Source organism: Borostomias antarcticus (genome assembly GCF_949987555.1).
Source record: "Borostomias antarcticus genome assembly, chromosome: 3".
Taxonomy (NCBI): domain Eukaryota; kingdom Metazoa; phylum Chordata; class Actinopteri; order Stomiiformes; family Stomiidae; genus Borostomias; species Borostomias antarcticus.
In genome coordinates, this window is record NC_140236.1 from 36920397 (window position 1) to 36947930 (window position 27534).

General features: G+C 44.3%; 3 protein-coding genes across 6 annotated transcripts; 2 read left to right on the forward strand and 1 right to left on the reverse strand.

Annotated features, from left to right (window-relative positions):
• The first annotated feature begins 1082 nt into the window (after positions 1-1082).
• Positions 1083-16330, forward strand: pkn2b (protein kinase N2b). Its single transcript, XM_084461821.1, has 22 exons — positions 1083-1604; positions 5786-6086; positions 7041-7198; positions 7872-7995; positions 8110-8264; positions 9472-9685; positions 9789-9974; positions 10099-10208; positions 11061-11204; positions 11346-11421; positions 11536-11668; positions 11773-11902; positions 12042-12172; positions 12262-12331; positions 12449-12540; positions 12761-12937; positions 13030-13092; positions 13202-13278; positions 13666-13808; positions 13951-14058; positions 14237-14317; positions 15044-16330. The coding sequence occupies exons 1-22, from the start codon at positions 1581-1583 to the stop codon at positions 15245-15247; spliced, it is 2901 nt and encodes a 966-aa protein (XP_084317947.1). The 5' UTR covers positions 1083-1580; the 3' UTR covers positions 15248-16330.
• A 1938-nt stretch (positions 16331-18268) lies between these two features.
• Positions 18269-23274, reverse strand: LOC311307039 (kynurenine--oxoglutarate transaminase 3-like). 4 transcript variants are annotated; one of them, XM_084435781.1, is made up of 15 exons: positions 23190-23274; positions 22416-22510; positions 22258-22319; positions 22005-22149; positions 21297-21446; positions 21117-21203; positions 20882-21007; positions 20576-20696; positions 20396-20472; positions 20170-20259; positions 19878-20064; positions 19135-19205; positions 18805-18891; positions 18604-18704; positions 18269-18507 (listed from the first exon to the last, which is right to left on the reverse strand). In XM_084435781.1, exons 2-14 carry the CDS (start codon positions 22503-22505, stop codon positions 18639-18641), a joined length of 1359 nt encoding a protein of 452 aa, XP_084291907.1. In that variant the 5' UTR covers positions 22506-22510; positions 23190-23274; the 3' UTR covers positions 18269-18507; positions 18604-18638. The 4 variants fall into 4 exon arrangements, with proteins under 4 accessions (XP_084291907.1, XP_084291905.1, XP_084291906.1 ...); XM_084435779.1 differs by having other exon boundaries at positions 18269-18704; XM_084435780.1 differs by having other exon boundaries at positions 18269-18704; positions 22416-22507; positions 23190-23273.
• Positions 23275-24178: 904 nt separating this feature from the next.
• LOC311307395 (volume-regulated anion channel subunit LRRC8B-like) lies at positions 24179-27245 on the forward strand (the record flags this gene model as incomplete). The annotated part of the gene is made up of 2 exons (XM_084436189.1): positions 24179-26245; positions 26886-27245. 2 exons carry the CDS (start codon positions 24179-24181, stop codon positions 27243-27245), a joined length of 2427 nt encoding a protein of 808 aa, XP_084292315.1.
• Between the last annotated feature and the right edge of the window lie 289 nt (positions 27246-27534).

Sequence of the window (27534 nt, forward strand, 5' to 3'; positions counted from 1 at the left end):
GCTGCTAGGAACGTTGGGTAGAGAATCTAGCGTAGGTGGATTAGAGAATATAGCGTAGGTGGATTAGAGAATATAGCGTAGGTGGATTAGAGAATATAGCGTAGGTGGATTAGAGAATATATCGTAGGTGGATTAGAGAATATAGCGTAGGTGGATTAGAGAATATAGCGCAGTAGAGAATCTAGCGTAGGTGGATTAGAGAATATAGCGCAGGAGTTCAATGGATTCAAACGAAAATAATATAAAATAAAAACTACTGACAATGAACTATCTGGGGCGAGTTTGTCAGCACAAAAAGGGGAACAATTTAAAAATATGTTTTAAAGCAATCACGTTCCACTTTTGAAAAATAGGTAAAATGCGAAAATGCAAATAGCCTATATTTTAACGTGAGCTTTGCTTTGGAAAATTGATTTGCGGTAATGTGATATACGTTGGGTGACTAGTTTAAGGAGATCAAATGCGAAAATGCAAATATCTTAAACTGTTCGTCACAGGCAGTTTTTTCTCTCCCCCGGCCCCTGCAACTTTTGCACTAAACTGACTTTGCACTGACTCTATGTAGTCCAATTGCACTACTACTTTTGGCACTATATTTGTATCACTGCACTTTACAATCCCTGTCCTGTCCTGTCCTGTCCTTGCATCTGTCCATTGTTGTTTTGTTGTAAGCACCAGTGTCAGAAAAAATGCCTATGTATGTAAAAGTACAGTGGCATATATTCTGATTCTGATAGATAGATAGATAGATAGATAGATAGATAGATAGATAGATAGATAGATAGATAGATAGATAGATAGAGTGATTGATTGATATAACCTACAAAACACAACGGATCCACCTATGCACTAGTTAGGCTATAACTAACTGCAAAAGGCATGGCCTATATGCCCACTACACGCACGCGCACACGCGCGCGCACACACACACACACACACACACACACACACACACACCCTACCAGGAGGAAGGGACTTCCTGGGAAAACGACCTGTGGGGCGGCGTGTACACTATGATCACGTGACTGGAAGTGTTATCAACTGCGAAACCCGGAGAGCCAAGTGCGTTCAAACCTCCGGGGCTCAACTTTCTAACTCGGTGAGGAGCTCGTTTTAAACTAGGCCTGTATGTAGGCCTACCCTATTTACAGATTATTTGCCTGTTTGTAGGCCTACACTATTTACAGATTATTTGCCTGTTTGTAGGCCTACACTATTTACAGATTATTTTCTACGCATGAAGATGCTGGGATTGTTTCATAAACCGACATCACAGCCAGGAGAATAGGCTCTAGTGTAACCTAACGTCTGGAGGAAATTCCTATCGCACTGGACGTCACAGCATTGATGTTTTGTTGTTGTTTTTCAAAGAAACCAAGGAAGAAACAGGATGGGAGGAATCTAGTGTTTCCTCATGTAGCCTAACTCCTACTGCGTGGTTTCGGTCCCAGATCCTCGGTCCTCTCTCCTCTGTCCTCTGTCCTCTCTCCTCTGTCCTCTCTCCTCTGTCCTCTGTCCTCTGTCCTCTGTCCTCTCTCCTCTGTCCTCTGTCCTCTCCCGAGTTGGAAAGTTGAGCGAAGATGGCGGCGGACGATTCTCTACAGGTAATTAACTCCATCCGATTTGAGAAATATATCGATTTAACAGCTTTTGGGGCTTACTGAATGTTTGTCTTACTATTATATCTACAGTTCCGAAATAACTGCTTCCTATAAGCCTACATGTATGAATGTCTCGAGTAGCCTACCTGTAAACTCTGATAGCGTGTCGCTGTCGGACAAAGTCTGGGAAGTTGCCAGTTTACAGTGTATCCGACTGAGTCTACAGTGTATCCAACTGAGTCTGTATCCAACTGAGTCTACAGTGTATCCGACTGAGTCTACAGTGTATCCAACTGAGTCTGTATCCAACTGAGTCTGTATCCAACTGAGTCTACAGTGTATCCAACCGAGTCTACAGTGTATCCAACTGAGTACAGTGTATCCAACTGAGTCTACAGTGTATCCGACTGAGTCTACAGTGTATCCAACTGAGTCTGTATCCAACTGAGTCTGTATCCAACTGAGTCTACAGTGTATCCAACCGAGTCTACAGTGTATCCAACTGAGTACAGTGTATCCAACTGAGTCTACAGTGTATCCAACTGAGTACAGTGTATCCATCTGAGTCTACAGTGTATCCAACTGAGTCTACAGTGTATCCAACTGAGTCTACAGTGTATCCAACTGAGTCTGCAGTGTATCCGACTGAGTCTACAGTGTATCCAACTGAGTACAGTGTATCCAACTGAGTCTACAGTGTATCCAACTGAGTACAGTGTATCCAACTGAGTCTACAGTGTATCCAACTGAGTACAGTGTATCCAACTGAGTCTACAGTGTATCCAACTATATCTACAGTGTATCCAACTATATCTACAGTGTATCCATCTGAGTCTGCAGTGTATCCAACTGAGTCTACAGTGTATCCAACTATATCTACAGTGTATCCATCTGAGTCTGCAGTGTATCCAACTGAGTCTACAGTGTATCCATCTGAGTCTACAGTGTATCCAACTGAGTCTACAGTGTATCCAACTGAGTCTACAGTGTATCCAACTGAGTCTACAGTGTATCCGACTGAGTCTACAGTGTATCCGACTGAGTCTACAGTGTATCCGACTGAGTCTACAGTGTATCCGACTGAGTCTACAGTGTATCCAACTGAGTCTACAGTGTATCCGACTGAGTCTACAGTGTATCCAACTGAGTACAGTGTATCCAACTGAGTCTACAGTGTATCCAACCGAGTCTACAGTGTATCCAACTGAGTCAGTGTATCCGACTGAGTCTACAGTGTATCCGACTGAGTCTACAGTGTATCCAACTGAGTATCCATCTGAGTCTACAGTGTATCAACTGAGTCTACAGTGTATCCAACTGAGTCTACAGTGTATCCAACTGAGTCTACAGTGTATCCACCTGAGTCTACAGTGTATCCGACTGAGTCTACAGTGTATCCGACTGAGTCTACAGTGTATCAACTGAGTCTACAGTGTATCCGACTGAGTCTACAGTGTATCCAACTGAGTCTACAGTGTATCCAACTGTGTGCATCAATGCGACACCATGGAGACGCACGACCTTTGATCTCCTAGGCTGAGGGTCAAGGAGGGAATATGAATCATTTTGATCCGTAGCCTAGTCTACTCCTCATCTTTACTTTACGGTCTAGATGACTGGGTTTATTTGACGTGTCTCATGTGACATGTCTCAGTGAGATTCAGTGGGATTGTGGGAATTGTCAGCAACAGGTTCTATAGGCTAGCTCATTATGTGATGGACTACCAATAGTCTAGCTATAGGCTAGCTCACTCTCAACACGCTAATAAGAGGGTTAGTAGGCTACATTTTTGAGCCAAGGATCTATACAGCCTTCCTTTACCACAATGAAGAGAGGGTGGGAGAGTTAATGTTAATAGTTAATGTGAATTAATCGAGCCAAGCATGTTGCCATTCACACTGAGGGCTACACCCCTCTGTATCCTGATAGGGCACATGGCCACCTGTTGTCTTAACAGTGTGATTTAGAATTATGCAATAAGGCAGCGGTTAGGATTTCAGTTCCAACGCTCCTTCAGCCATGGAGGCCGTGTTTGCAGGGTGGTGCTGGGGAGAGGTACTGGAAGGAGGGCGTGTTTGCAGGGTGGAGCTGGGGAGAGGTACTGGAAGGAGGCAGGGTGGAGCTGGGGAGGTACTGGAAGGAGGCAGGGTGGAGCTGGGGAGAGGTACTGGGAGGAGGCCGTGTTTGCAGGGTGGAGCTGGGGAGAGGTACTGGAAGGAGGCAGGGTGGAGCTGGGGAGAGGTACTGGGAGGAGGCCGTGTTTGCAGGGTGGAGCTGGGGAGAGGTACTGGAAGGAGGCAGGGTGTATCTGGGGAGAGGTACTGGAAGGAGGCCGTGTTTGCAGGGTGGAGCTGGGGAGAGGTACTGGAAGGAGGCAGGGTGGAGCTGGGGAGAGGTACTGGAAGGAGGGCGTGTTTGCAGGGTGGAGCTGGGGAGAGGTACTGGAAACAAAAGCGCAAAATCTCTCTGAGTCATTTTCCTTAATACCTGTGGATAAATGGAATGTTTTCAGCTGCTGTGACCTGATCTTTGATGACTGAAACATCAGTCTTCAAGAGGCTGGATGATGTATGGGTGATGGTTGCATGGGTCCTGGCCTGTTTATAACGCGTCTAGGAGTGCTAATCTAGGATCAGGTTCCTCCTCCATCTCATTTCATTCAGGGTCCTATACTCTGAGACACTCGATGGATTCGGGCCCAGGTGTCTGAGCACCGAGCTGTTCTTTATTTAAGACCATCCTGAAACTGATACTAAACCTGTCTATTTGCATCAGTAGGATCTTATCCAGTTTGAGGCTTAGCCGGATTTGTCCTCACCAAACTGCTTATCAGCTATTCTGATGTCCAAGGAACAACCTTCAAGAAAACAAAGGGCATGACTATCTTACTCAACAGATCCTAGTCTCTGGTTCTATTATGGTTGTGTCTCAAGGCACTGGGGATTTATCAGCTTCTACACTTTTTAATGTCTCCCTTAGACTGAAAAACAGGAAGACATTTTACAGTTAAAATGCCCACATCTGAGCTGGTAATATGGTAACTCTGGTAATAACGGTCCTTTTTCTGAACACTATAGTGGTCTTAAAAGCTAATCATTAATCTTTTTACTTATGTGACCTTAGAATACTATGCACATGTATAACTTTGGTTGTGAACACCAAGCTGTGCAGTATGGTGATGAATCTTGCATCCAGGCGCTTGGTAGGTAGGCTAACCTGTGTTTGTGTGATCATTGCAGCCCAAGTTGAAGTGAAAAAAAATCCCCATCACTGATCTTGGTATCACTTGAGAGAATGTTGACTTGCAAGGTGTCAACAACATCCTCAAATTAGTTTTTAAATGAAGACTAGCGAGTTCATGGAGTCACAGTCACAAGGTGTGCTGCTCCGATACAAAATAGTATTCATAGCTACAGTATGTATGCACAGAAACCGGAAGTACAACAGCTATTTGACTTTACGGTAAAGGAATGCTGATGTTAATCCTTGAATTGGTGTGTGTGTGTTTGTGTGTGTGTGAGCGCGTGCGTGTACGTGTGTTGAGGGACTATGTGCAGCAGTGCTCTAGACCTGTTACGCATGTATGCAGCTGTCCGTGTTGAGGTGTAGTCTCTGGCAGTGACGTGTTTCAAGGCAAGGCACTCCTCCCGCCATTGTGTGACCATGGCCCTTTGTTAAGGTCAGCTGGCGTGTTTTGAGGTCAGTGTAAAGTAGTACCGTTGAGAGGCCCCATACCTCCCCAGTCACAGATTAGCGCTGACTTTATGCCATTACATAACCACAGCCACTGCTGATCCATGTGAGACACGCAGGTGAACATTATTGGTTAAAGGGATGACTGATTGTTCAAGACTCAGGATCTTTTTATTGCTGTGTATATGGTTCACACATACTGGGAATCTGACTAGGGTTAAGGCGTACGCTGTTGTACATGACAGTACAGGCGCAGGACAAGATGGGACAGTGCAAATACATAAAACAGTGCAACAAAATGCAGCGCAATGTAGAAATTACGACATACTGTTAAAATTAAAAAATAAAAGGGGAGGCACAATTTCAGTATATGTACTATATACAGAATGGGTTGTGGTGAGTGTATGTACAGTGTGTGTGTGCAGAATGTAGTGTGATGGGTGAGTGGTGTTGTTGCTAATGTTGTGTTGTTGTTGTTGTTGTGTTCTAGGGAGACACCAGGGTTCACATGATGTCTGAGCAGCTGGGTCTGGGTCAGAACCTGGACCTTTCAGACGCCATGGTGCAGCAGAGGCTGGATGAGATCAAAGACCAGATCAAAAGGGAGATACGCAAGGAGCTGAAAATCAAAGAAGGCGCAGAGAACCTCCGCAAAGTCAGCACCGATAAGAAGAGCTTGGCCTATGTGGAGAATATGCTAAAGAAGTCCAGCAAGAAGCTGGAGGAGATGCACCAGGAACTTCAGGAGCTCAACGCCCACATTGTGGTGAAGGACCCAGAGGAACTCCTAGGTATGATAGCGGTAATGTGAGAAACATCAAAATCCATGTACATCCATCTGCCCTCAGATTGTTAGAGAGGGAACCCCGCAGTATCATTCACAGTCTGTGACAGTTAAACCCATTTCTTGTCTCTTTCTGTGCACTCCCACACTCTGAATACAACGTTTGCTTGTGGATTTCAAACCTGCTCCACTCTAGTCACCATTCATAGACGCACAGTCTTTTTACAGCCTCGCTCTGCAGTGTACAGTGTTCCACACTAAATCACGCCCTGAACAAGCACACATTTGTTTTGTGTGAGAATGCATACAGTAGTGCGTACAGTGTGTCTGCCCTCTTTGTGATCGGCCCTGTAGACTACAGGAAGGACATTTGTGTTTACATTTTTTACTAGGGAGTTCTTTGATGATAAGTAGAATGGCCATATTTTTAGCTTGCAAAATTTTCTTATATTGTTTATATACAAGTGTGTGTGTGCGTGTGTGTGCGTGTGTGTGCGTGTGTGTGCGTGCGTGTGCGTGCGTGTGCGTGCGTGCGTGCGTGCGTGTGTGTGCGTGTGTGTGCGTGTGTGCGTGCAAGAACAAGTGACACCAGAAGTCAGTGCTAGAAAAAGGAAGAGGTCCTTTTTATATTGGTGCTATTTTCCATTTCACCTCGAAACGTTTCATAGAAACCTGTTTGGTGATGAAACGGAGCTCGTCTGCACAAGCCCTAACAACGCTCTACCTCTCAATCTGATGATTAATCATGTTGCTCAACTCCTCTTTACACAACAGTGACTGTGGAAAAGTCTGTTCGTTTGTCATCATTAATCCATCCAGCCATGTGACTTTTGCTATCAGCTGTTTATTGGCCGGATACAACACAGCAAATTGATGTTAAATCTCATCACGTAATATTTGAATAATATTTAACGCACTGTTGTTTTGTTGTTGTGATTTGTTGTTGTGTTGTTTTGTGTAGTTTCAGAATGCCAGCTTACACCAGACACCCCCAGCAGTGAGCGGACGAGCACAAACCGCTGCAGATTAGCGGCGCTGAAGAAACAGAATGACATTGAGATGAAAGTGAAACAAGGTGCAGAAAATATGATCCAGATGTACTCCAACGGATCGTCCAAGGTAGCCGCTCTCCCCCATCTCTCTCTGGTCATGGGCTGTTCTGGGGGGGTGATTCACGGCAGTTTCAGGCATGCCTTTAAGCAGCTTGCCAATTGCCCTTCTGGTTTGTTTGAATTTCCTGTTTCTCCACGTTGTTTTGTAACAAAGACGGGCAGCAGTCATTTGTTTGAGGGCCCAACCCCTCCCGTGTGAACGGCTGAGGGAGAGGTCGGTATCAGCCTCAATACTACAGCTCCCACAACCAAAGCAGGGAGGGTGTGACAGGAAGCTGTTCTCTCAACCTCTGTTCTTTCTACCCTTTTACCATGAAGGTCATTTGATTTATTTATAAATGAATGGACAGGGGAACTTTTCATCATTACTATGCACCTGTGTGTGTGTGTGTGTGTGTGTGTGTGTGTGTGTGTGTGTGTGTGTGTGTGTGTGTGTGTGTGTGTGTGTGTGTGTGTGTGTGTGTGTGCGTGTGCGCATGTGTGCGTGTGTGAATGTGTTCTGTGTATGTGTTCTGTGTGTGTGTGTGTTCTGTGTGTGTGCATGTGTTCTGTGTGTATGTGTTCTGTGTATGTGTTCTGTGTGTGTGTGTGTGTGTGTTCTGTATGTGTGCATGTGTTCTGTGTGTGTGTGTATGTGTTCTGTGTGTGTGTGTGTGTGTGTGTTCTGTCTACCTTTGCAGGATCGAAAGCTGCTAGCAACAGCGCAGCAGATGCTCCAGGACAGTAAGATGAAGATGGAGTTCATCAGGATGCAGATCCTCAAATCCAGCCAGAACAACAACGGGAACTTTGACAATAGTGATGGTATGAATATCACTGTGGATTAAACAAACCTCTTCCCAAGAGGACTCTGTACAGTAGACTTTCTCAGAGGGTTCTGTTAGAATGATGAATCTGATGTGCCTCTCACCCACACAGTCTCTGTGACCCGGCCCTTCACCAGTCCTCTGGACCTGAGGATAGAGGAGTTGAGACATCACTTTCGGATAGAATCTGCCGTCGCAGAAGGTGCCAGAAACGTGATGAGACTGCTGGGTTCTGGCAAGATCACCGACAAGAAGGCCTTCTCTGAGGTCAGATAACGAGAGAACACTCTGCTAGGCTCCAGGTTCACTGATTTATTAGCGTCTAGTGTCAGAGTAATGTCTCCAGCACCATGCTCTTCATCAGACTGAGGTGACATAGTAAGACTCCATCTATTGAGGGCAGGACAGCTCTCATCCTAATCTCTATACCCTGGTAATTTCCTCTTGGGTATCAATACAGTACTACTGACCTCAATGATGGAGGTTTGATGTTGGATATATACAGTGTATTAATGGTGCGTTCGTTCGTGGTCGGAGGTGGCAAGTCACAAGTGGCAAAATACCTACCTCCGACCTGTGTGCATTCAGCTATATACCATTATATCACAGTTACCTAGTTATATCTATATACCATTATATCACAGTTACCTAGTTATATCTATATACCATTATATCACAGTTACCTAGTTATGCATTCGAGCAACTGGGGGGATGAGAAACATCCGAATTTGCGACGAGGAAGTGCGAGTTCATGCGGTGTTTTATTTAATCATTCCTAGTAGCAAGTCGGAATTTGCCACCTCCCAGTTATAAACGAACGCACCATAAGCAACGTCCAAGTGGGTCATCATAGTCATGGGGATGGCATAAGCTGTGTAGGCTCCTTTCAACACACAGATTCAAATGGAAGAGTTGGTCGTTATGAAAACTAATACATTATGTGACCATGAGTTGCAATCAGAGTTATGATAACTCTCTCAGGCCGTGATCACACCGACGCATCGCTAAAGACGTGTTCAAAACCACCTGAAACAAAACAGCTCGGTGTGTCTGTGGAGCTGGATAAAATAGTTATCCAGGTTCCCCAGCACTAGAACACGGGTATTATTTGGTTAAACTGATCACGTATTGGGAATCTACACGGTTACTTTCTCGCCTGAAAACGTAATAAAAAATGATTTGATGGGCTGCCTGGGCCAGTGATCAGTGTGATGTGCGTCTCGAGCTGAAAAGTTGAGAACATTTTAACCTTCAACGGGTTTCTAAAATCCGCTAGAAAAAACGCTACCGTCAGCGGAAGAGAGGAGCGGCGTACGATAGGAAGACGATGCGGCGACGCGTTCCTAGCGCCGTGTCTCGGTGTGATTACGGACTTCGGTCTCTGTAACGTCACACAGAGAGACCAGCATGGCTACCATCACAGCACGCTGTCTCCCTGAGTGCCTACCTGATGTGGGCGTGTCCTATTCTCCAGGCCCAGTCCACGTTTAATGAGTCCAGTCAGAAGATGGACCTCCTCAAGCTGTCCCTGGAGCAGAGGCTGAGCGAGCTGCCCGATAACCATCCTAAGAGCGCCCTGGTCACGGAGGAGCTGGCCATGGCGCTGTCCCCACCCCTCAGCCCGCGCCAGAGCATCCGCTCGGCGCACAACCAGTACATCACGGTGGCCAAGCCTGCAGCTCTGACAGGCAAGACCTTGTCCCTTACAACATGATCCACATGACGTCTGCCCTGGACACACAGCCCCTCCCCAGTTCAAGACTCAAGCCTCACTTTTGCCGTGTCTCCTAGGAACCTTGGAGGTGAGGATGATGGGCTGTCAGGACCTGCTGGACAGCGTCCCCGGACGCTCCAAGGCGCCCTCTGCGTCACTGCCCGGCTGGAGCCCCGGTGACAACCGATCCTCGTTGTTGGGCCGCGCCAACAGAAACAAGGGAGCGAGCGGACGGCCCCTCTCCAAGTCAGACGACCTGTCCAGTTGAGTGCTGCTCCAGTTCTGTCGGCGCGCTTCTTGTTTAGCGGATGCTTATTGATTTGACAGGCAGAGAGGAATGTGAGAGAGCTGGAGTCAGTGCTGAGCTCGTCTGGTTTCCCTCCCCAGATGAGATCAGCGCTGTGCTGAAGCTGGACAACTCTCTAGTGGGACAGACGACCTGGAGGCCAGTCAGCAACCAGTCCTGGGACCAGATGTTCACTCTGGAACTGGACAGGGTATTGTTACTACTCTCACTCTAGCTCTAGAGAATTATGTCACTTTCAAGTACCATAATCCTAACAGCTCTCGTAAAAATAAACACTATTTATATCTAATAACAACCCTGTCCTGTGTAAAATAAACATATTTGTTATTGGTCTGATATTGCTTTTCCATGTTTTAGCACTTTATTGATTTTTCACTGACACCTTATTTGTTCTAACAAAAACCAGTCTCAAGGCAGGAAATGAGGGCTGCTGGGTAATCTGAAGCTGTACAACTAACTCTGCATGCCAGGGGCAGCCGTCACTGAGCTTTAGTCCTCCAAAGTCTGGTTTTTAATCAGATACACAACTTCCAGTCTGAGGTGGTCAAGCCACAGGACTGAAGAAGCCTTTTATCTGAATTCACCCTACAACTAAAGAAATCCTACAAGTACTCATCTTCATTTGATATCATGGCGTTACGGTGTCAAACACAAGAATGATAGTTGAGGAAGTGCCCCTACCTCTGTACCTTTCCATCCATCCATCCATCTTCATCCGCTTATCCGGGGTCGGGTCGCGGAGGCAGCAGCTCCAGCCCCTACCGCTTTATATTTGATTATCGTTTTGAATAGAAATAATGAGAAGGGTCATGGCTACTGTTTGCTAGTACTGGAGGCATGAGAGGGCGTGGCCGATAGGGAGGAAGCCCATTGGTTAGAGTATCTGACCAGTGACCGAAAGGTTGCTGGTTCAAGACTGGGCCTGGCCACTTGACCCTCGTTGCTTACTGATTGTGCACTTGAGCAATAAAATAAAAAGCAGCATCTGCCAAAAAAGGACCAAATTAAAAGTGTATGGTACGATGGATCCCGTGTCCCACAGTCCCGTGAGCTGGAGATCGCTGTGTACTGGCGGGACTGGAGATCCATGTGCGCTCTGAAGTTCCTACGGCTGGAGGACTTCCTGGACAACCAGCGCCATGGCATGTGCCTCTACCTGGAGCCAGAGGGCACGCTCTTCGCTGAGGTACAGACCACTTCCCCCGCAGCAGCTCACGATCCTTCATCTTCAACAGTAGAATAGATCTACATGTTAACTGTCCTAACTTATATACAGTATAAATGTATGATCAATTTAATATCTCCTGTTACTGTTTTTCCCCCGCAGGTGACATTTTTCAACCCTGTGATTGAAAGAAGGCCGAAACTACAAAGGCAAAAGAAAATCTTCTCGAAACAGCAAGGTCTCGATAGTGACATCTTATTTGCTTGTAGAGACTATGAATTCAAAGATAATGTGTCATGTTCTCACTTTGTTCAACTGCCCTGCTGTGACCGTGTGTCCTGCTGTGCCCCAGGTAAAACCTTCCTGCGCGCTACTCAGATGAACATCAACATTGCCACCTGGGGTCGTCTTATGAGGAGAGCCATCCCTTCTGTCAACAACTCCTTCAGCCCGCCGGGCCCCGAGCTGGCCCCCGAGAGCACCAGGTCACCACTGACCACACATCTCACAACTCTCCAATCACAGGGACTCGGATATGAAACCGCATGTTGTTGTCCAACTTCTGAGGTTCCTCTCTCTCTCCCCACAGTGACTCTACAGTGACCAAACTGAACGTGGACAAAGAGCCCTCGTTCCCTTCCTCAAAGCGGCACGCTGTGGCTCTGGACATTGACCAGGCGATGTTAGAGAGCAAGACCCCCGATGGACAAGAAGTTCAGGTTGTTATGAATGTGATATTGAATAGTAGTCATGCAATGTTGAATAGTCTTATATCCCTGTAAGGAAAATAGCAATGATCCCTTTTTGATAAATGTCACATCAGTTCTCTTTGAACCTGGGTTCTGGTATGTTTCCCAGGATGCCTTGTCTACGTTTGACTTCCTGAATGAGAGCAGGATCAGCATGATGGGTAAATCAGATCAGGACAAAGATGTGGAGCAGCCATCAGACCACGGGCCCATAGCTGTCCAACACACCACAGAAACAAGGTTTCTCTCTCTCTCCTTCTCTCTCTGAATGCAAATAATAATCTAAGACTGGATGTGAATCTAAATGTGAGACATTTCTTTATCACTAGCGGAGAATTCCAGTTCAATCTGAAGGACTTCAAATGTTTGGCGGTTTTAGGCAGAGGGCACTTTGGAAAGGTATGGTCTTCCTGTCATACAGCCAGTCTGATGTCCATACATGACGTCACCTCCCTCCTCCCTGTGTTTCCAACGTCACAATCATTGTCACTTTCCAATCACTCTTAAATTCAACAGGTGCTCTTATCAGAATACAAAAGCACTGGTGAAATGTTTGCCATCAAGGCCTTGAAGAAAGGGGACATCGTTTCCCGTGATGAAGTGGACAGGTAGGACTGTTCAAAGTAACAGTGAAGCTCAGTGGTTTAAAAAGAATAGCCAGAGTGAACTGCATTCTAATTTCAATTACATACAGATCCTATCCATTTTAGGTAGTCTGCCATCTTTGATGCACTACAAATGTCAAGCAGTTTTTTTAACGGCTGTGGCGATAGGTGTCTGACTGCCGCTCTGATCTGACCTCTGATCTGACCTCTGATCTGACCTCAGCCTCATGTGTGAGAAGAGGATCTTCGAGACGGTGAACAGCGTGAGGCACCCCTTCCTGGTCAACCTCTTCGCCTGCTTCCAGACCAACGAGCACGTGTGCTTCGTCATGGAGTACGCTGCGGGCGGCGACCTCATGATGCACATCCATGCAGATATCTTCTCCGAACCCCGGGCAGTGTGAGTAGCCACACCGCGTCTATCTTCATTCTCTCGTCTGTCCGTTCAGGTAATCAGGCTTTTAAAGCTTCTGTTCTGCCCCCGCCCCACAGGTTCTATGCTGCGTGTGTGGTTCTAGGATTGCAGTACCTTCATGACCATAAGATCGTCTACAGGTGTGTTCACACATTCAGAGGTCTTACAAGACCTATTTGTCACTTTAGTGAAGGTGAAGTAGTACCGTCTAGACATTCCCTCTGAGGTGCGTTTGAATGTCCCCAATAGAGACCTGAAGCTCGATAACCTGCTGATGGACACAGAGGGCTACGTCAAGATCGCTGACTTTGGTCTCTGCAAAGAAGGTAGGTGGTGAAAAATGGAAAGAGTGCAAAATGTCTGCACAGGAACAAGGTGACTCTTCAAATCTATAATTATCAGTTCCATAATTAAGCAATACCACGAGAGGCTGTGTGTTATAGTGATTTTATAACAGCTAGGGGGGTTTTAGCCACTCTGCTTCGTGTCGTGCCTAACAACGCCCCCTAGCTGTTATAAAATCACTATAACACACGGCCTCTCGTGGTTTATTGCTTAAATATCTCTCTCTCTCTCTCTCTCTCTCTCTCTCTCTCTCTCTCTCTCTCTCTCTCACACACACACACACACACACACATCCATCCATATATATATACAGTCTAGTCTAAATCATGTTGTCTTCATTCAGAGGTGTGATGCTGTGCTCCCTGCAGGGATGGGGTTCCGGGACCGGACCAGTACGTTCTGCGGGACCCCTGAGTTCCTGGCCCCCGAGGTCCTGACGGAGACGTCCTACACGCGGGCCGTGGACTGGTGGGGCCTGGGCGTGCTCATCTTTGAGATGCTGGTTGGGGAGGTGAGTGCTTGGCTGTGTCTGTACACTATCAGCTATTCTCATCTGCTTCTGAGACGCACTTCTCCACCTGCTGGATACTGCGGCTCAGTTGACTCAGACTGTGTCGGCAAATCTACTCATCTCTTTTCTCCTGGGACCACAGTCTCCATTCCCAGGAGACGATGAAGAGGAAGTGTTTGACAGTATAGTCAACGATGAAGTTCGCTACCCAAGATTCCTCTCCACTGAAGCCATCTCCATTATGAGAAGGGTGAGCTTTGCCTTGAAGACATCTTGATTTAAATCACAGAATGTAATTTGGATTAGCTTGTCTTGAGTTATTATGGCAATGCTCTTATAAAATATAGTACAATTGATTAGATAGTGTATGTATGATTAGATAGTGTATGTAATGTGATTCCATGTTCTGTGGAACTTTTACATCCCAGCTTTTGAGAAGAAATCCAGAGAGACGTCTTGGGGCTGGCGAGAGAGATGCAGAGGAAGTTAAAAAGCATCCATTCTTCAAAGTATGTCCCCGTTTATTGTTTACAATATATTGAAGCAGTAACTCAGGAGAGCGTGTGGTATATGGCCGATATCCCGTGGGTTGTTCTGCGGTCATAGAGGCATGAGGCGCAGCAGAGTGCCGTCGACCAGCACAACCCGTGGCATATTGGCAATATACCACAACCCAACTATTTCAGTCTTAATATCGATTGTACTGAACTCCGCCAAGAAAGGTAGTTCATAAAACTATCACATTGCTATGGAGTTTCAAAGCGACGAACAATGAGCCCTAGCAACCAAACTAATACTCGTGACCAACCTAGCTAGCAATGAACGGAGTCTAGCCTACTGTACTGTACCTTTGCTGTGCAACTGCGAGTTGTAAAAGTGCTGACAATAAACCAGTAGTAGGCTACAGGGCAGATGAAACAACTCAAATTTCACATTGAATGTTTCCATTTTTCTTGAGGAGAAACCGTAATGTAACCAACAGACAGTTATGCAATGGAACTAACGTTTTTACAGACAGTAATAATTGGCACAGTATTATTTCACATAAAACAGTAAAGGGGCTTTGCCCGTGGTATATCATGGCATATACAACGGCTCTTAACCAATCAGATGGCGAGGTCGGAACTACCCATTGTATAATAATATATGTTATATAAATATAATATATTGTCTGTAATGTGAGTCAGAGAGAAGCGTTGTATCCCTCTGATCTCCCGTCTCTGTGTTTTTCTCAGAGTGTGGACTGGAGCGGCCTGCTTGCCAAGAGAGTGCCTCCTCCTTTTGTTCCAACTATCAAGGACAGAGAAGACGTCAGCAACTTTGATGACGAGTTCACCTCCGAGGCGCCGGTCCTGACCCCGCCCCGGGAGCCCAGGGTTCTGACGTCCATGGAACAGGAAATGTTTGGTGACTTTGACTATATTGCAGACTGGTGTTAGTCCTCAACACTGCACCCTGCTCAACACTGTGAACTGAAACGGAGCGATTCGCCAGCCAGCAGCTAGAAAAAGGACGACCTCTCCAAGGATATCATCAACATTGATTTAGTTGCTGTCTGTGCCATAAGGGATTGAATTGTTTTAAGTGTTTTCTTGAAAACTATTTTTTAACTATCAAGTTGATACAGATAGAGAGAACCTCTTCTGGCATCCAGTCTTGTCTGGACACTGGGATTGATTCAGAATTGACCACCAATACAAATGCTGTCTGAAAACTGGGATAGATTCTGAATTGACCAGCAAATCAAATACTTCCTGCTCATCTGAATTATCAACCTCAGTTCTTTTGCCTACTTTCATATACTACATGTAGGATAGACCGGTGATCGGGGATCAAGTAAATGGCTTCAATTATGCCTGCTAAAGGACGCATACTAAATTCATTATGGTCTAAATGACATACTTGCATGGTAACTACTGTTAGAACACTTGTTTTTAATCCTTGTATTTATTTAAAGTTGCCTTAAATGTACAGTAACACAGGACGTCAGAGCAGTAACCATCACTCAAAACCTACCAAAGTTGCCAAAATGTTTCTTTTCCAGCTCTTTGGACTTGGTCTGGTTCTGAATGACAATCCCCAGTACCATACAACGTGTATTTTGTTATAATGAAAAAGAAAGTTTTAATTTTATACTTATTTTTTAAGAACACTAAAATGTTGAATCTGATGTGTTTTATAGAATATCTGGATGCAGGTGTTTTAAAACCAGAGAGGCAGAGCTAGCAGCTCAGAGTTAAGAGCTGTTCTAAATGTATAGAAAGATCTATATTATTAATGATGAGAAATTATATATATGGCTGGTTTATACACTAGCAGAGTTTGAGTAGCTTGTCACTGTATTTTAAAAGGCATTATATAGTGCTAGTCTGGTTTTGTGAAAGGACAGATAGCACTTGTTAAAGTGATAAATTGTTTGTAGACCACCAACCTGGCTTCTCAGTGTATTGACTGATGATCTCCATCTTTACAGGGTTTCCCAGCTCTGGGGCTCTTGTCATTTCTACGACAGCTAATTTAGACTGTCTCATGATAGGAAAGAGCCAGACGATTGAGATATTTCAAGTAGTTTTCAATGTGGCTTATAGTGAGACCTTATGTCAAAACTATCCCAAAACTCATAAAATACATTGATATCAGAACAAAGTATTTGTCATTTTATTGGGTGACCTATTTTTACGGACATTTCACAATCAAAAACGTATTTGACAACACATTACATTTGCAAGGACTTGATATTGAATAGCCAGTAATGCAGGTCTAACATGACAAACCACCCCAAAGCTCTAGTTAACACATATCTTCAGACAAAGAATAGGGTGGCCTTTAAAAAAAAAAAAAAAGAGCTAATTATCCCAGTATCACTGATAGAATCAGCGAGTTTCTGACTGGAGGCAGCTGGCCCAGCAGGTCCGCCTGGTTGGACAGACTGGAGAGACGGGCCATGTGAAGGGGATCTCCATGCTTTATGAAAGTACTAGCACCAGAAAAACATGGGGGTAAATGGACTGCACATATATAGCGCTTTTATCCAAAGCACTTTACAAGGAAGGCCTATGAAGAACCATGATCGGCTGACATGGTAACACAAACCAAACAACCTCCATTGGACAGAGGACTGATTACCAGACAGGAAGAGGAAAAGGAAGTCATGAAATTAGCCAGTGGGAATCTCTCTTTGCTTCTGGAATAATACCCGAGGTGACTAACGGGAAGGAGGAAACACAAGAGATGAAGCTGGACTTGGGCCAGATACTCCATCTGATAAACAAGCTGACAATCACAAATTATTTATAACTGTGTAGTGGTCCTTTCAGAGTTAACATTGGACAGGGATAGATAAAGGGTACAGCATGCAAGCATAATAGTTAAATATAATATAAATAAAAACAAAAGGTTCCAACTAGGTAGCAGTCATTGGCAATACATGATTATTTCCTCTACTGAGAACCAGTTTGCCTGGAAAGGCCAGTAAATTCATAGTATATGTATTTGCAGTATACTGCAGTATCTATTAGGGAGTATACTGACCCCTAGTGTTAGAAACGCATATCTACACCTGTTAAGAGGCAGAAGACAGAAACTTGTTCCAATATAATAAAAAGGTGGTTTAATCACCAAAACATGTCATCCAGTCTATAAACACAAGTGTTTGGGTGCCTTTTGCCTCTGGACCGTGTGGTAAGTATAGTGTTGTGAGTAACAAAGAGAATAATTAACAATGGTTGAATTGGTAAGCAATGTGGCACAATCACTGATAGTATAGTGGTGTGTTCTCACCCACTTTGTCACAGCACACAAATATCAAATACTTACGGTAAGTACAGGATATTCAAAGTATCATATACTTTGAGGGCAGCTGTAGCTCAGGAGGTAGAGCGGGTCGTCCAATGATCGTAAGGTCGGCGGTTTGAATCCCGGCTCCTCCTGTCGAAGTGTCCTTGGGCAGGACACTGAATCCCAAATTGCTCCCAACGAGCAGGCTAGCACCTTGCATGGGAGCTACCGCCACTGGTGTGTGAATGGGTGAATGAGAGGCCTTCAGTGTAAAGCGCTTTGGATAAAAGCGCTATATAAGTGCAATCCATTTACCATTTACACAAAGCACCATCACACCCTGTAACACCCTGTGTTGAAATCTAATAAGCTGTGTGGAACTGACTTGTGAATGATTCTGATCAATCTGCTCTTGTATAAACTAATATGACAAAAGTATGTAAGCGACGAGCGATTCTCTCTGGGACGAGTGAAAGACAATGTTCACATTTGTAGTACAGCTTTACTTGGCCAAGAAGCCAAGTTATTTTGAACAAATTATCTTTCACAATAACAATCCAAACAAACCAAGTTGGCCATATGGGGAAAACAGTTAATACTGTAGAATACAACTGCATAAAAACAGTCTGTTAAGTCTATTAAATCCCACTATGTTATCATATCATGAAAAGGTAGAGTTTTATAAGTTTTATTTAGCATCCTCTTGAATTCAACAGATGAAAAAGAGACACAACAACAAAGGAATAAATCACGTCCATCATTCTAAAAATATATTAACTTATTGAAGCAACAGTGTCTCTGCAACAATCAAATGTTCTGTATCTATCCAGAATGTTGATTTACAAAATGTCCTCTAGTTGAATATTGCTGTGTTCTGAGGGGAGAGATCCCTAGATGTGTGTGTGGACAAGCAGACCGATCCCTAGATGTGTGTGTGGACAAGCAGACAGATCCCTAGATGTGTGTGTGGACAAGCAGACCGATCCCTAGATGTGTGTGTGGACAAGCAGACAGATACCTAGGAGCCGTGTGTGTGGACAAGCAGACAGGGCATCAAACAGGAAGCTCTTTGTTCCAGTCCTTCAGGATGGCTTCTGCAGCATCAATAGTGCTGTCTTGCTACACACACAAATACAGAGGGATAAATACAGACAGAATGTCCCCTGAGAAAGGTACACACATTATCATGACAACCTCAGTCCTGAGCAGTTCTGTTTACCTTGATGAAGCACAAGCGGATGTATTTCTCAAACTGCTTCTTGGATGCATCCCCACAGAACGCTGTAACTGGAATGGCTGCTAGTTTCTGTGGCAGAGAGAAAAAAGGTGAAGACATTATTTCAAAGCACCCATAACAGCTCCATGGACCGTTTTCTATGAAACTAGACCTTTTAGTTTTCTATGAAACTAGACCTTTTAGACAAGTTGGCGTAATCTGCTCTTACAAAGACAGAAAACAGAAACAACCCTGCATGTTATAAACGTCCTCTTATACCACATTGTAACATTCTATTGCAAAATCTGATGTCAAAGCTTTCATTCACGTTACCTTTTCCTTGATCATCCACTTCACAAACTTGTAGTCATATGGCTCATCTTCCATATGTGACAGATCCTTATCTGCACAGCATGGAGACAGAGGACAGGACAGCTTAGGCCCCCATGGGAGCAATGGTCCCTACAGCATCATTCATTACCTTGTTGAATTACCTTTAAGCAGAAGCTCAACATTACATTCTATATAGCGATGATAGGGTGCAGCAAAAACAGTATTTACTGTATATTCAAAACTTTTCCAAAACATTCTGTTAATTACAAATAATTTCCAGGCTTTGAAAATGTTTTTCTTATAATTTCATAACTTTTCCAGGAATTTCATGACTGTGGGAACCCTACTTGTTAGGGTAAAAACATGGCCCCTAGGCATAGCCCTCCATAGATCACGTAATCTTTAAATGGTAAATGGACTGAACTTTATCAAATTATCCAAAACGCTTTACAATGGCCTCTCATTCACCCATTCACACACCAATGGCGGCAGCTGCCATGCAAGGTGCTAGCTTACTCATGGAGAGCAATTTGGGGTTAAGTATCTCGCCTGAGGACACTTCGACATGTGGGATTCGAACCGCCGACTCCACGATCATTGGACGACCCGCTCTACCTCCTGTGTCACAGCCGCCCTAATGGCTCGGTATATAAGGAAAAACATTTTCCACAGACGAGGGTTTGTGCTCCCTGAGCAGTGCACCGTGAATACTACAGCATCAGAGAGATAAATAATAAACTCACTGAGAGCCGTCACGTCCACGATCATGAAGTAGCCTCCCTCTGGGATGATGGGAGACATGCCAGCGTCCTGCAGGATGGCAGCCATGCGGTCCCTCTTCCCCTCCAGCTCCACGGCTAGCGACGAGAAGTAGCATTCAGGCTGGCCCATGAGCGGGTAGTCCCGGAGCAGGCCCTGGGCCACAGCCTCCTGCACAAACACACGGAGCGGTCCCACAGATCAAGGTCAGCCTGTTCTGAGGAGAATGAATAGACCTCCTATTTAGTTGTATTTTCTATTGTTGGCTAGCTTTACCTGTAAAGGTGTTGGGCAGGTATACAGGGTGTTCTGCATCACGGTCTGAAGGTGCTTTATCAAGTGTTCTGGTCCTATAGACCAACCAAGCTGGCATGCCAAAAAATGGAGATTGATTACTTGTATATACATACGGAAGCATGTCTGTATAGACATGTATGACTATGAAATAGTGGGCATCAATAAGAAACATGTAAAGAGTGAGGTTGGTGTAAGCATTGCCAACCTTCCAGCCTGTTACACTAAAGGTCTTCCCTGCACTGCTGATGGTGACAGTTCTGTCCCACATGCCTGGAAGCGTGGCTACCCACAAGAAGATGGAACAGTCAGCATGCAACCACCCAATAACACAAACCATGGCTATTTCTCATAGTCAATGTTTTCCACAAACAGCACCACAAAGTACCTATTTTGATGTGTTGGTGTCCCTTGTAGATAAGCCACTCATACACTTCGTCACTGAAGCACAGGGTATCGTGTTTGAGGCAGAGGTCAGCGATGACCTGTAGCTCATCCCTGGTGAAGATCTGGAACAGGGTTCAATCATTTTGAAAATACTCACTTACAAGGCACTCTGAGGCTTTTTACGTTACGTGATGTCTACAGTCAAATGTACTGAATGTGAAACAGCTTGGATATGTGCATGTGGAGCAAGTGGGCTAGATAGCAACCACTCAATTTTAGTGCTTCAGAAGAACTATCTTGTACAAACCTTCCCAATGGGGTTGTTAGGGGTGTTGATTATGATGGCCTTGGTCTTAGAGTTGAATTTACTAGAAAGCTCATCTGGGTCAAGAACCCAGTCAGCACTGGTGATGTTTGTCTTCTTGTCGGACTTCTGCGACGGCACAAGAGAGACACGTCTTCAAATATGTCCTGGTCCTCAGTCAACAAGGTTCTGTTCGTTGTCGCATACAACCAAATATGTTGACTGGAAGCACACTTACAAGACGTAGTGGTATAAAAACAGGCGTGGCCCCTGCCATTCGAACCATGGGTACATAACAGTCAAAGAAGGGTTCAATAATTATGACCTAGAGAAAGAGATTGATAGCATTTATTTACATGAAACTCAGATTGATACTCAGGAAATAATGTAGTATTTTATTTTTTTAAACTCAGGATACCTCATCTCCCTCGTCCACCAGGCCTTGCATGCAGCTGAATAGCGATCCATAACCACCCACTGTGACCAGAATGTCCTTGAAAGGATCAATCTGGTGGCCATAGACTTTACCATACACCTGAGACAGAGCCTTCACCAGAGACGGATGACCCTGGGAAGAAGAAAGGAATAGACAAAGACATGCTTCACATCTATACATGGCTGTGGGATGCAATGTACACTGAAAGATGAATTGACAACAACTGGCAAATAATGTACAGGATAGCTGGAGGAGCAGTGCTCAGGGCTGAGTTACACATCACTGGTACGGGTAATAATAGAAAGTTCAGCATCCATGCACCTGGCTGTGGTGGATATCAATGTGCAGCGATTTCATGTCTTATCATACAGGTTAATGAGGGTACGAGATTCAAGATTTCTTTATTTGTACACATACTGTGTACAGTCACAGTGAAATGTTGCTGCCGGCTCTAATATTATACTTGATACGGATAAACTCTAATACTCAATTAATAATTACAAATTTACAAGTTACAAAATGGTGGTGGTGGGGGGGGTATGATATCGTGTTGTAAGTGGTTGTGTTACAGGATGTACACTAGGTATCCTGCTCCTTGGTACTATACGTTAGATAGTCATTCCTGAGTCTCAGGAAGACTCATGTTAATCAAGACTCTGTATCATATTGAAATGGAAGATGCCCTCTTACAAAGCCTCTTGTGTACTGGTTCATCCTGTCCACTAGTGCAGCCTGGGCGAGGCCCTCTTTGATGTACGCTGGGGGAGGAATGTCTGGAAACCCCTGGCCCAGGTTGACAATGGAGGGGTCTGCTGCAACTGAGGTGAAGGCCACCCTGGTGTGAAGACAATTAGGCTAATTACTTCATTAGTCATTAGTCACTGCGTACATAATTAATCAGTATGAGCATTTTCAAACTTCCATGTTCATACGTTCAACTTACCACACATTTTTGTCAAGTCCCTCGATCCTTCTGGAGTTTTTATGTCTCTGTGCCATGACAGCCTGAAAAAATGAGAAATATTCATGGATTATGCACACAAATAAAAATAGTAGCCATGTTCAAAATTAAGAGGCTGGCTTATATATTTTGTAACATACTTGTGATGAGGAACACTTCCTGGTGGAAACTATTTTTACCAGTCGACTTGCAGACCTGTAGCATCGGAGGGTATGCTGAGTTATGTTCATGTCTGCTGCAAATTACAATAGAAATCAGAGGAGGTCCAGATAGCAACACTACTTTTCACATGGTGCAATAAATCTGCCAAAAGAGCTATGATCCCTCATCAAGGGTAGAGGGCGGTCTGACATTTACTTTCACAAATGCATGACAAATCAATTGTTAAAGCATTGTTTAAATCCGACCAATCCCTTATCAATTTCTCCTGATATTCTAACGTTATATGATTGTGAAACACTAAACAGGAATGTCTAGCTAATGTCTGCATGCATGCACTATCTTGCATGCATTATCTTGCATGCACTATCTTGCATGCACTATCTTGCATGCACTATCTTGTGTTTTGCTAATCAAATATTCACCAGATCCTCGCCCCTACTTCTATCCAATCAGAAGGATAGTATTGACTAGCTGCAAACACAGATGTGGATGTGCAACACAACACTAGCGACACAACATCAACCAATGTTTAGCAATTAATGAATATAATGCAATGCCAATTTCGTGTGCGTCCAATATAAAACATTTGTAATTCAACCAAATGCTTGCTAATCTACCACGCTAGTAAGCCCATATAGCATGTTAGCGAGCAGAAGCCATCCTGAACTGTTCGAAACTAATACATAAATTAATTTAGAACTACAGCACATGATCGCTCAGTACCACTACACGCTCAAATGTGGCTCACTCACATCAAGATGATGACTCAATAAAATCAACAAAGATCAACGGTGTGTGGGAGTATTGACTGCGTTAGCACCCAGCAGTTAGCATGGACGCACAGTGAAGGAGACGTGGGCGTGGCCACCTTGCAGCTGGGAAACGCCTCCTCAGTGATGACGCGTTGGGAGGACACGCCTCCTCAGTGATGACGCGTTTGGAGGACACGCCTCCTCCGTGATGACACGTTTGGAGGCCACGCCCACAGGTTGGAGGAAACCGTTACAGATACAAATCACGCAAAAACGTAATATTGTTATCATGATCTGATAAAGTAGTTAGGTCACGCAGAAAGATCACACTTATATTTATTTAATAATAATCTAGATATTGACACAAATACATAAATAAACGCGCTTTACTCTAATGGTATTCAAGTATTAATAATGCTAAAGTATTAATTCAAGTATTAATCGACCCGATCTGACGATCCAGTCGACCGTTGGCTTGACAGCACGCACGAGCTGGTCCCAGGCCAGTTGCTATAGCTCAGTTGCTAAGTCTGATCTTTATTGTGTTTGCTTGGAACTAAAGTTATGCCTTAATGTTATGTCTAGTGGTAGTAGATATTGTTGAAAAGTTGTTTTACTGACAGTTGAGCCAAAATATAATCCAGGTAGGCTACAGGATTTTCTTACAACAAAACTATTAAGTAAAGCTAGCCAGCAGCTGGCATATGTCATCGTAGATATAGTTACTCATGTATGTTTACAGTAGTTTACTCAAGATCCATTTGATATGCTAACTATACTTTATCACTGGTTTTGAAGAATATAGCTATGAAATATAAATATTTAGCTAGCCTAACCTGGTCTCAGACCTGTCGTCTTTAGTTTAGAGTGCTTAGAGAGTTTTTTTTTTTCATTGAAATATCTGGGTTATCAATGTCACAAGCCCACTATAATGTTCCCAGGTTATAGTTACATTTCACTCATCTTGAATCCCATCATAGGTAACCGAGATGCTTTCAGAGGGAGAACTGAAGGATTTTACATGCGGTCAGTCTTTATACCGCGTTCTTCAGCCATGGTGGGACGTCTTCACCCATTACCTCTCCATCATGATGTTCATGATAGGCACCCTGGGAGGCACCCTACAGTTAACCCTCCGCAAGATTGTCTGTGTCCCCTGTCAAATGACATCACAGGACTTTTGTGGGAGCTTCACGCATCGAGGCACTTCGTTGAATGCCAGTGCTGCCGAATCCAGCTCATCACATGTCTTCATGGGAACCCCTAAACTGGATCTTCAGCAGTATGCTTATGTAGATGCTATATGCTATGAACAGCACCTTCACTGGTTTGCCAAGTTCTTCCCCTATATTGTGATGTTACAGACGCTAGCCCTTGTGGTGATTAGCAACTTTTGGTTCAAGTACCCAAGCACCAGTTCCAGGCTCATGCACTTTATCTCCATCCTACACAAATGTTGTGACTCACCGTGGACCACCCGCGCCCTGTCAAAGACTGTTGCAGAGCAAGGAGTCGCTCAGCCATCTATGAGCACGTGCTGTCTTGATGCCCAGGCGTCAACATCAGAAGAGAGCAGGAGGCCAATGGGAACAGAGCTTGACAAAAAGGAAGGAGAGCAGGCCAAAGCTATTTTTGAAAAGGTGAAGAAGCTTCAAGTTCATGTTGAGGAAAAAGACACAATTTATCATGTGTATATGAGGCAGATAGTCGTAAAGATTGTGTTTCTCCTGTTCACCCTGGCGTACGTCCCCTACGCAGCTTCACAAACCCTGTTTGGAGTCGACTGTGTGGTAGAAACGCATGCTTTGATGCCATTTCAGGTTTTTCACTGTGTTCACTCATTGGCCAACATTTTTTGGCTCCTGTCCTTACTGTACACAGCATTGATGATAATCTATGGCTTGACGTGCCTCTACAGTTTTTGGTGGATGATGAGGTCCTCTCTCCGGGAATACTCCTTTGATGCAGTGTGTGAGGAAAGCAGCTTTAGTGACATTCCCGATGTCAAGAATGACTTTGCCTTTATCCTACATCTCCTTGACCAGTACAATCCCCTGTTCTCAAAACGTTTTGCCGTGTTCTTGTCTGAGGTCAGTGAGAAGAAACTAAGACAGCTCAATCTAAATTACCTGTGGCCTTTGGAGAAACTAACTAAGAAATTGGCGCGCAACAAACAGGACCAGGTAGAGATCCATCTTAAGCTCCTCAGTGGAATCCCAGATGCTGTGTTTGATATTAGGGAGCTCGAGGTTCTTAAACTGCAGCTGATCTCAGATGCTCGACTCCCACAGAAGGTCACCCAGCTGGTGAATCTGAGAGAGTTGTGGCTTGACCATTCTCCATCAACAGTGGACCTTATGGCACTGGCATTTCTCTCTGAGCAGCTGAGGATCCTTAGGATGAAAGTCACAGAGGTGGATCAGGCCCCATGGTGGATCTTCAGCTTGTGTAACTTGTGTGAGCTATATCTGTATGGGAATATGTTTCCTCAGGACAATAGAACCTTCACCAATGGCCTACCCAAGCTCAAGAATCTGAAAGTGTTATTCCTCAAGTGCAGTATAACTGCACTGCCAAAAGTGATTACAAACTCACTTCCCTCAATACAGAAGCTTTTCATAGACAATGAAGGCACCCAACTTGCTATCCTGCCAGGTTTGAAGATGATGTCACAGCTCACCTGCTTAGAGTTGCTTAACTGTGATCTTCAGCGGATACCAAGCCCTATTTTCAGTCTGGAGAACCTGCAAGAGATTGATCTGAGAGAAAACAACCTTAAAACAATTGAGGAGATCATAAGTTTTCAACACCTTCCAAAGCTTTTTAGCCTGAAGCTGAACTACAACAGTATCACATACATCCCAGTCCACATTGGAGTCCTACAGAGTCTGGAGTATCTTCAGCTAAGTCATAACTATATCAGCTGTATACCCTCACAACTTTTCCTGTGCAGTAGACTCTTCCATCTTGACCTTAGCCACAACAAACTCTCTGCCATCCCCAAAGAAATACAAGACCTGAGGAGGCTCCAAGTTTTGAATGTGTCCAACAACAATGTAAGGATGTGCCTTAGTTTGCTGTGTATATTCATTCATTTAACATACTGTATATTGAGGGTGTTCATAGAAAGCATTCTTAGTGTGTAGAAAGGTTTACCTGGGCACTTCAACTTATCTACTGAAGTTGTCAGAACAGAGTGTCTTTAGCCTACTTAAATGTCTCAATCACACAGCACAATACACTCTGATGACTTGCACTGAATGGGGTCAGCTAGGGTTGCATAATCTTGACTCTTTTTTTTCAGAGTTTCCGGTTGATAGGCTACAATCTAATCTAGCTATCACCCCTCTAGTTCACTGTGGTAGCCTACAAAATAGATTGTATAAAACTAGTTGTAGCGGCTGCACATACAAGCCTAAACAATAAAGAAATTAGCCCACACATGATTAAATCATTAAAATCCTCAGCTGGTTTATAAACTATACAGTACAAAACAGTCACACTTGTAATCTACAAAGCACCAGGAGGAAAAAGTTGACTGACTTGAGTGACCCTTGACTTTGAGGGATGCTGCTGTGTGTCTGAGTGTGAAGGAGTATGACCAGGTAGAATGTCTATTCTAAAGACTACAGTACATCTTTTTGAGAGGGTCTGTTTAGCTTTATTTTCTGTTTTCTTTTTTCTCATTCACTCTAGATTGACAAGCTCCCAGATGAATTGTTTAAAAGCAAGATGCTTAAATCCCTTCTGCTAAACCACAACTGTCTGTCAGTGGTGCCAAGCCTGGTGTGTGAGCTCACAAGCCTGGTTCTGCTGGACCTGAGGGGGAACCAGCTGGACAGTCTCCCTGCAGAGCTGGAGGGTTGTCTCAATCTGATGCCCAATGGACTACTGGTTGAGGAGGGTCTTCTCAACTCACTTCCCCCAAGTGTTAAGGAAGGTTTCCACAAGCCAGATAAAGAGTACCTTGGCAATTTAGAGACAGGAAGTGAAAATTATCTTGACTATAACCCAATAATCTCAGATACAGGCCACGGAGACAGCAGCCGCGTCTAGGCCTACTCTATATATTGTGCGACTTATACACTGTTGTTAATTAAAATCCAACTTCAAACCTTTGTATGGTTAGCACAGTAGCCTACAGATTGACTACTGAGCAATTCGTTAATTTCAGATTTCAATTCTTATTGATGTGCAAAATACAACTGTAATCTTTCTGTGATTCCACTGTTATTTACACCTAGGACTGGCCCCATTTGTTAATGAGTTTTTGTTGATAGTAATGAACTCTATCCTTATTGTAACCTGGGCTACTGCTGAGGAAAGATTCCCTCACGTGGTTAGG

What these genes read in the sequence shown, in the direction of transcription:
- pkn2b (XM_084461821.1), top strand. Translation starts at nt 1,581, where the DNA reads ATGGCGGCGGACGATTCTCTACAG. An exon ending in CAAGCCTGCAGCTCTGACAG is followed by an intron (nt 9,686 to 9,788) that starts GCAAGACCTTGT and finishes CGTGTCTCCTAG; the next exon opens with GAACCTTGGAGGTGAGGATG. An exon ending in AATCTTCTCGAAACAGCAAG is followed by an intron (nt 11,422 to 11,535) that starts GTCTCGATAGTG and finishes GCTGTGCCCCAG; the next exon opens with GTAAAACCTTCCTGCGCGCT.
- LOC311307039 (XM_084435781.1), bottom strand. Translation starts at nt 22,505, where the DNA reads ATGAACATAACTCAGCATACCCTCCGATGCTACAGGTCTGCAAGTCGA. An exon ending in ACCAGTACACAAGAGGCTTT is followed by an intron (nt 21,447 to 22,004) that starts GTAAGAGGGCAT and finishes TCTTCTTCCCAG; the next exon opens with GGTCATCCGTCTCTGGTGAA. An exon ending in ACACCAACACATCAAAATAG is followed by an intron (nt 20,473 to 20,575) that starts GTACTTTGTGGT and finishes TCTTGTGGGTAG; the next exon opens with CCACGCTTCCAGGCATGTGG.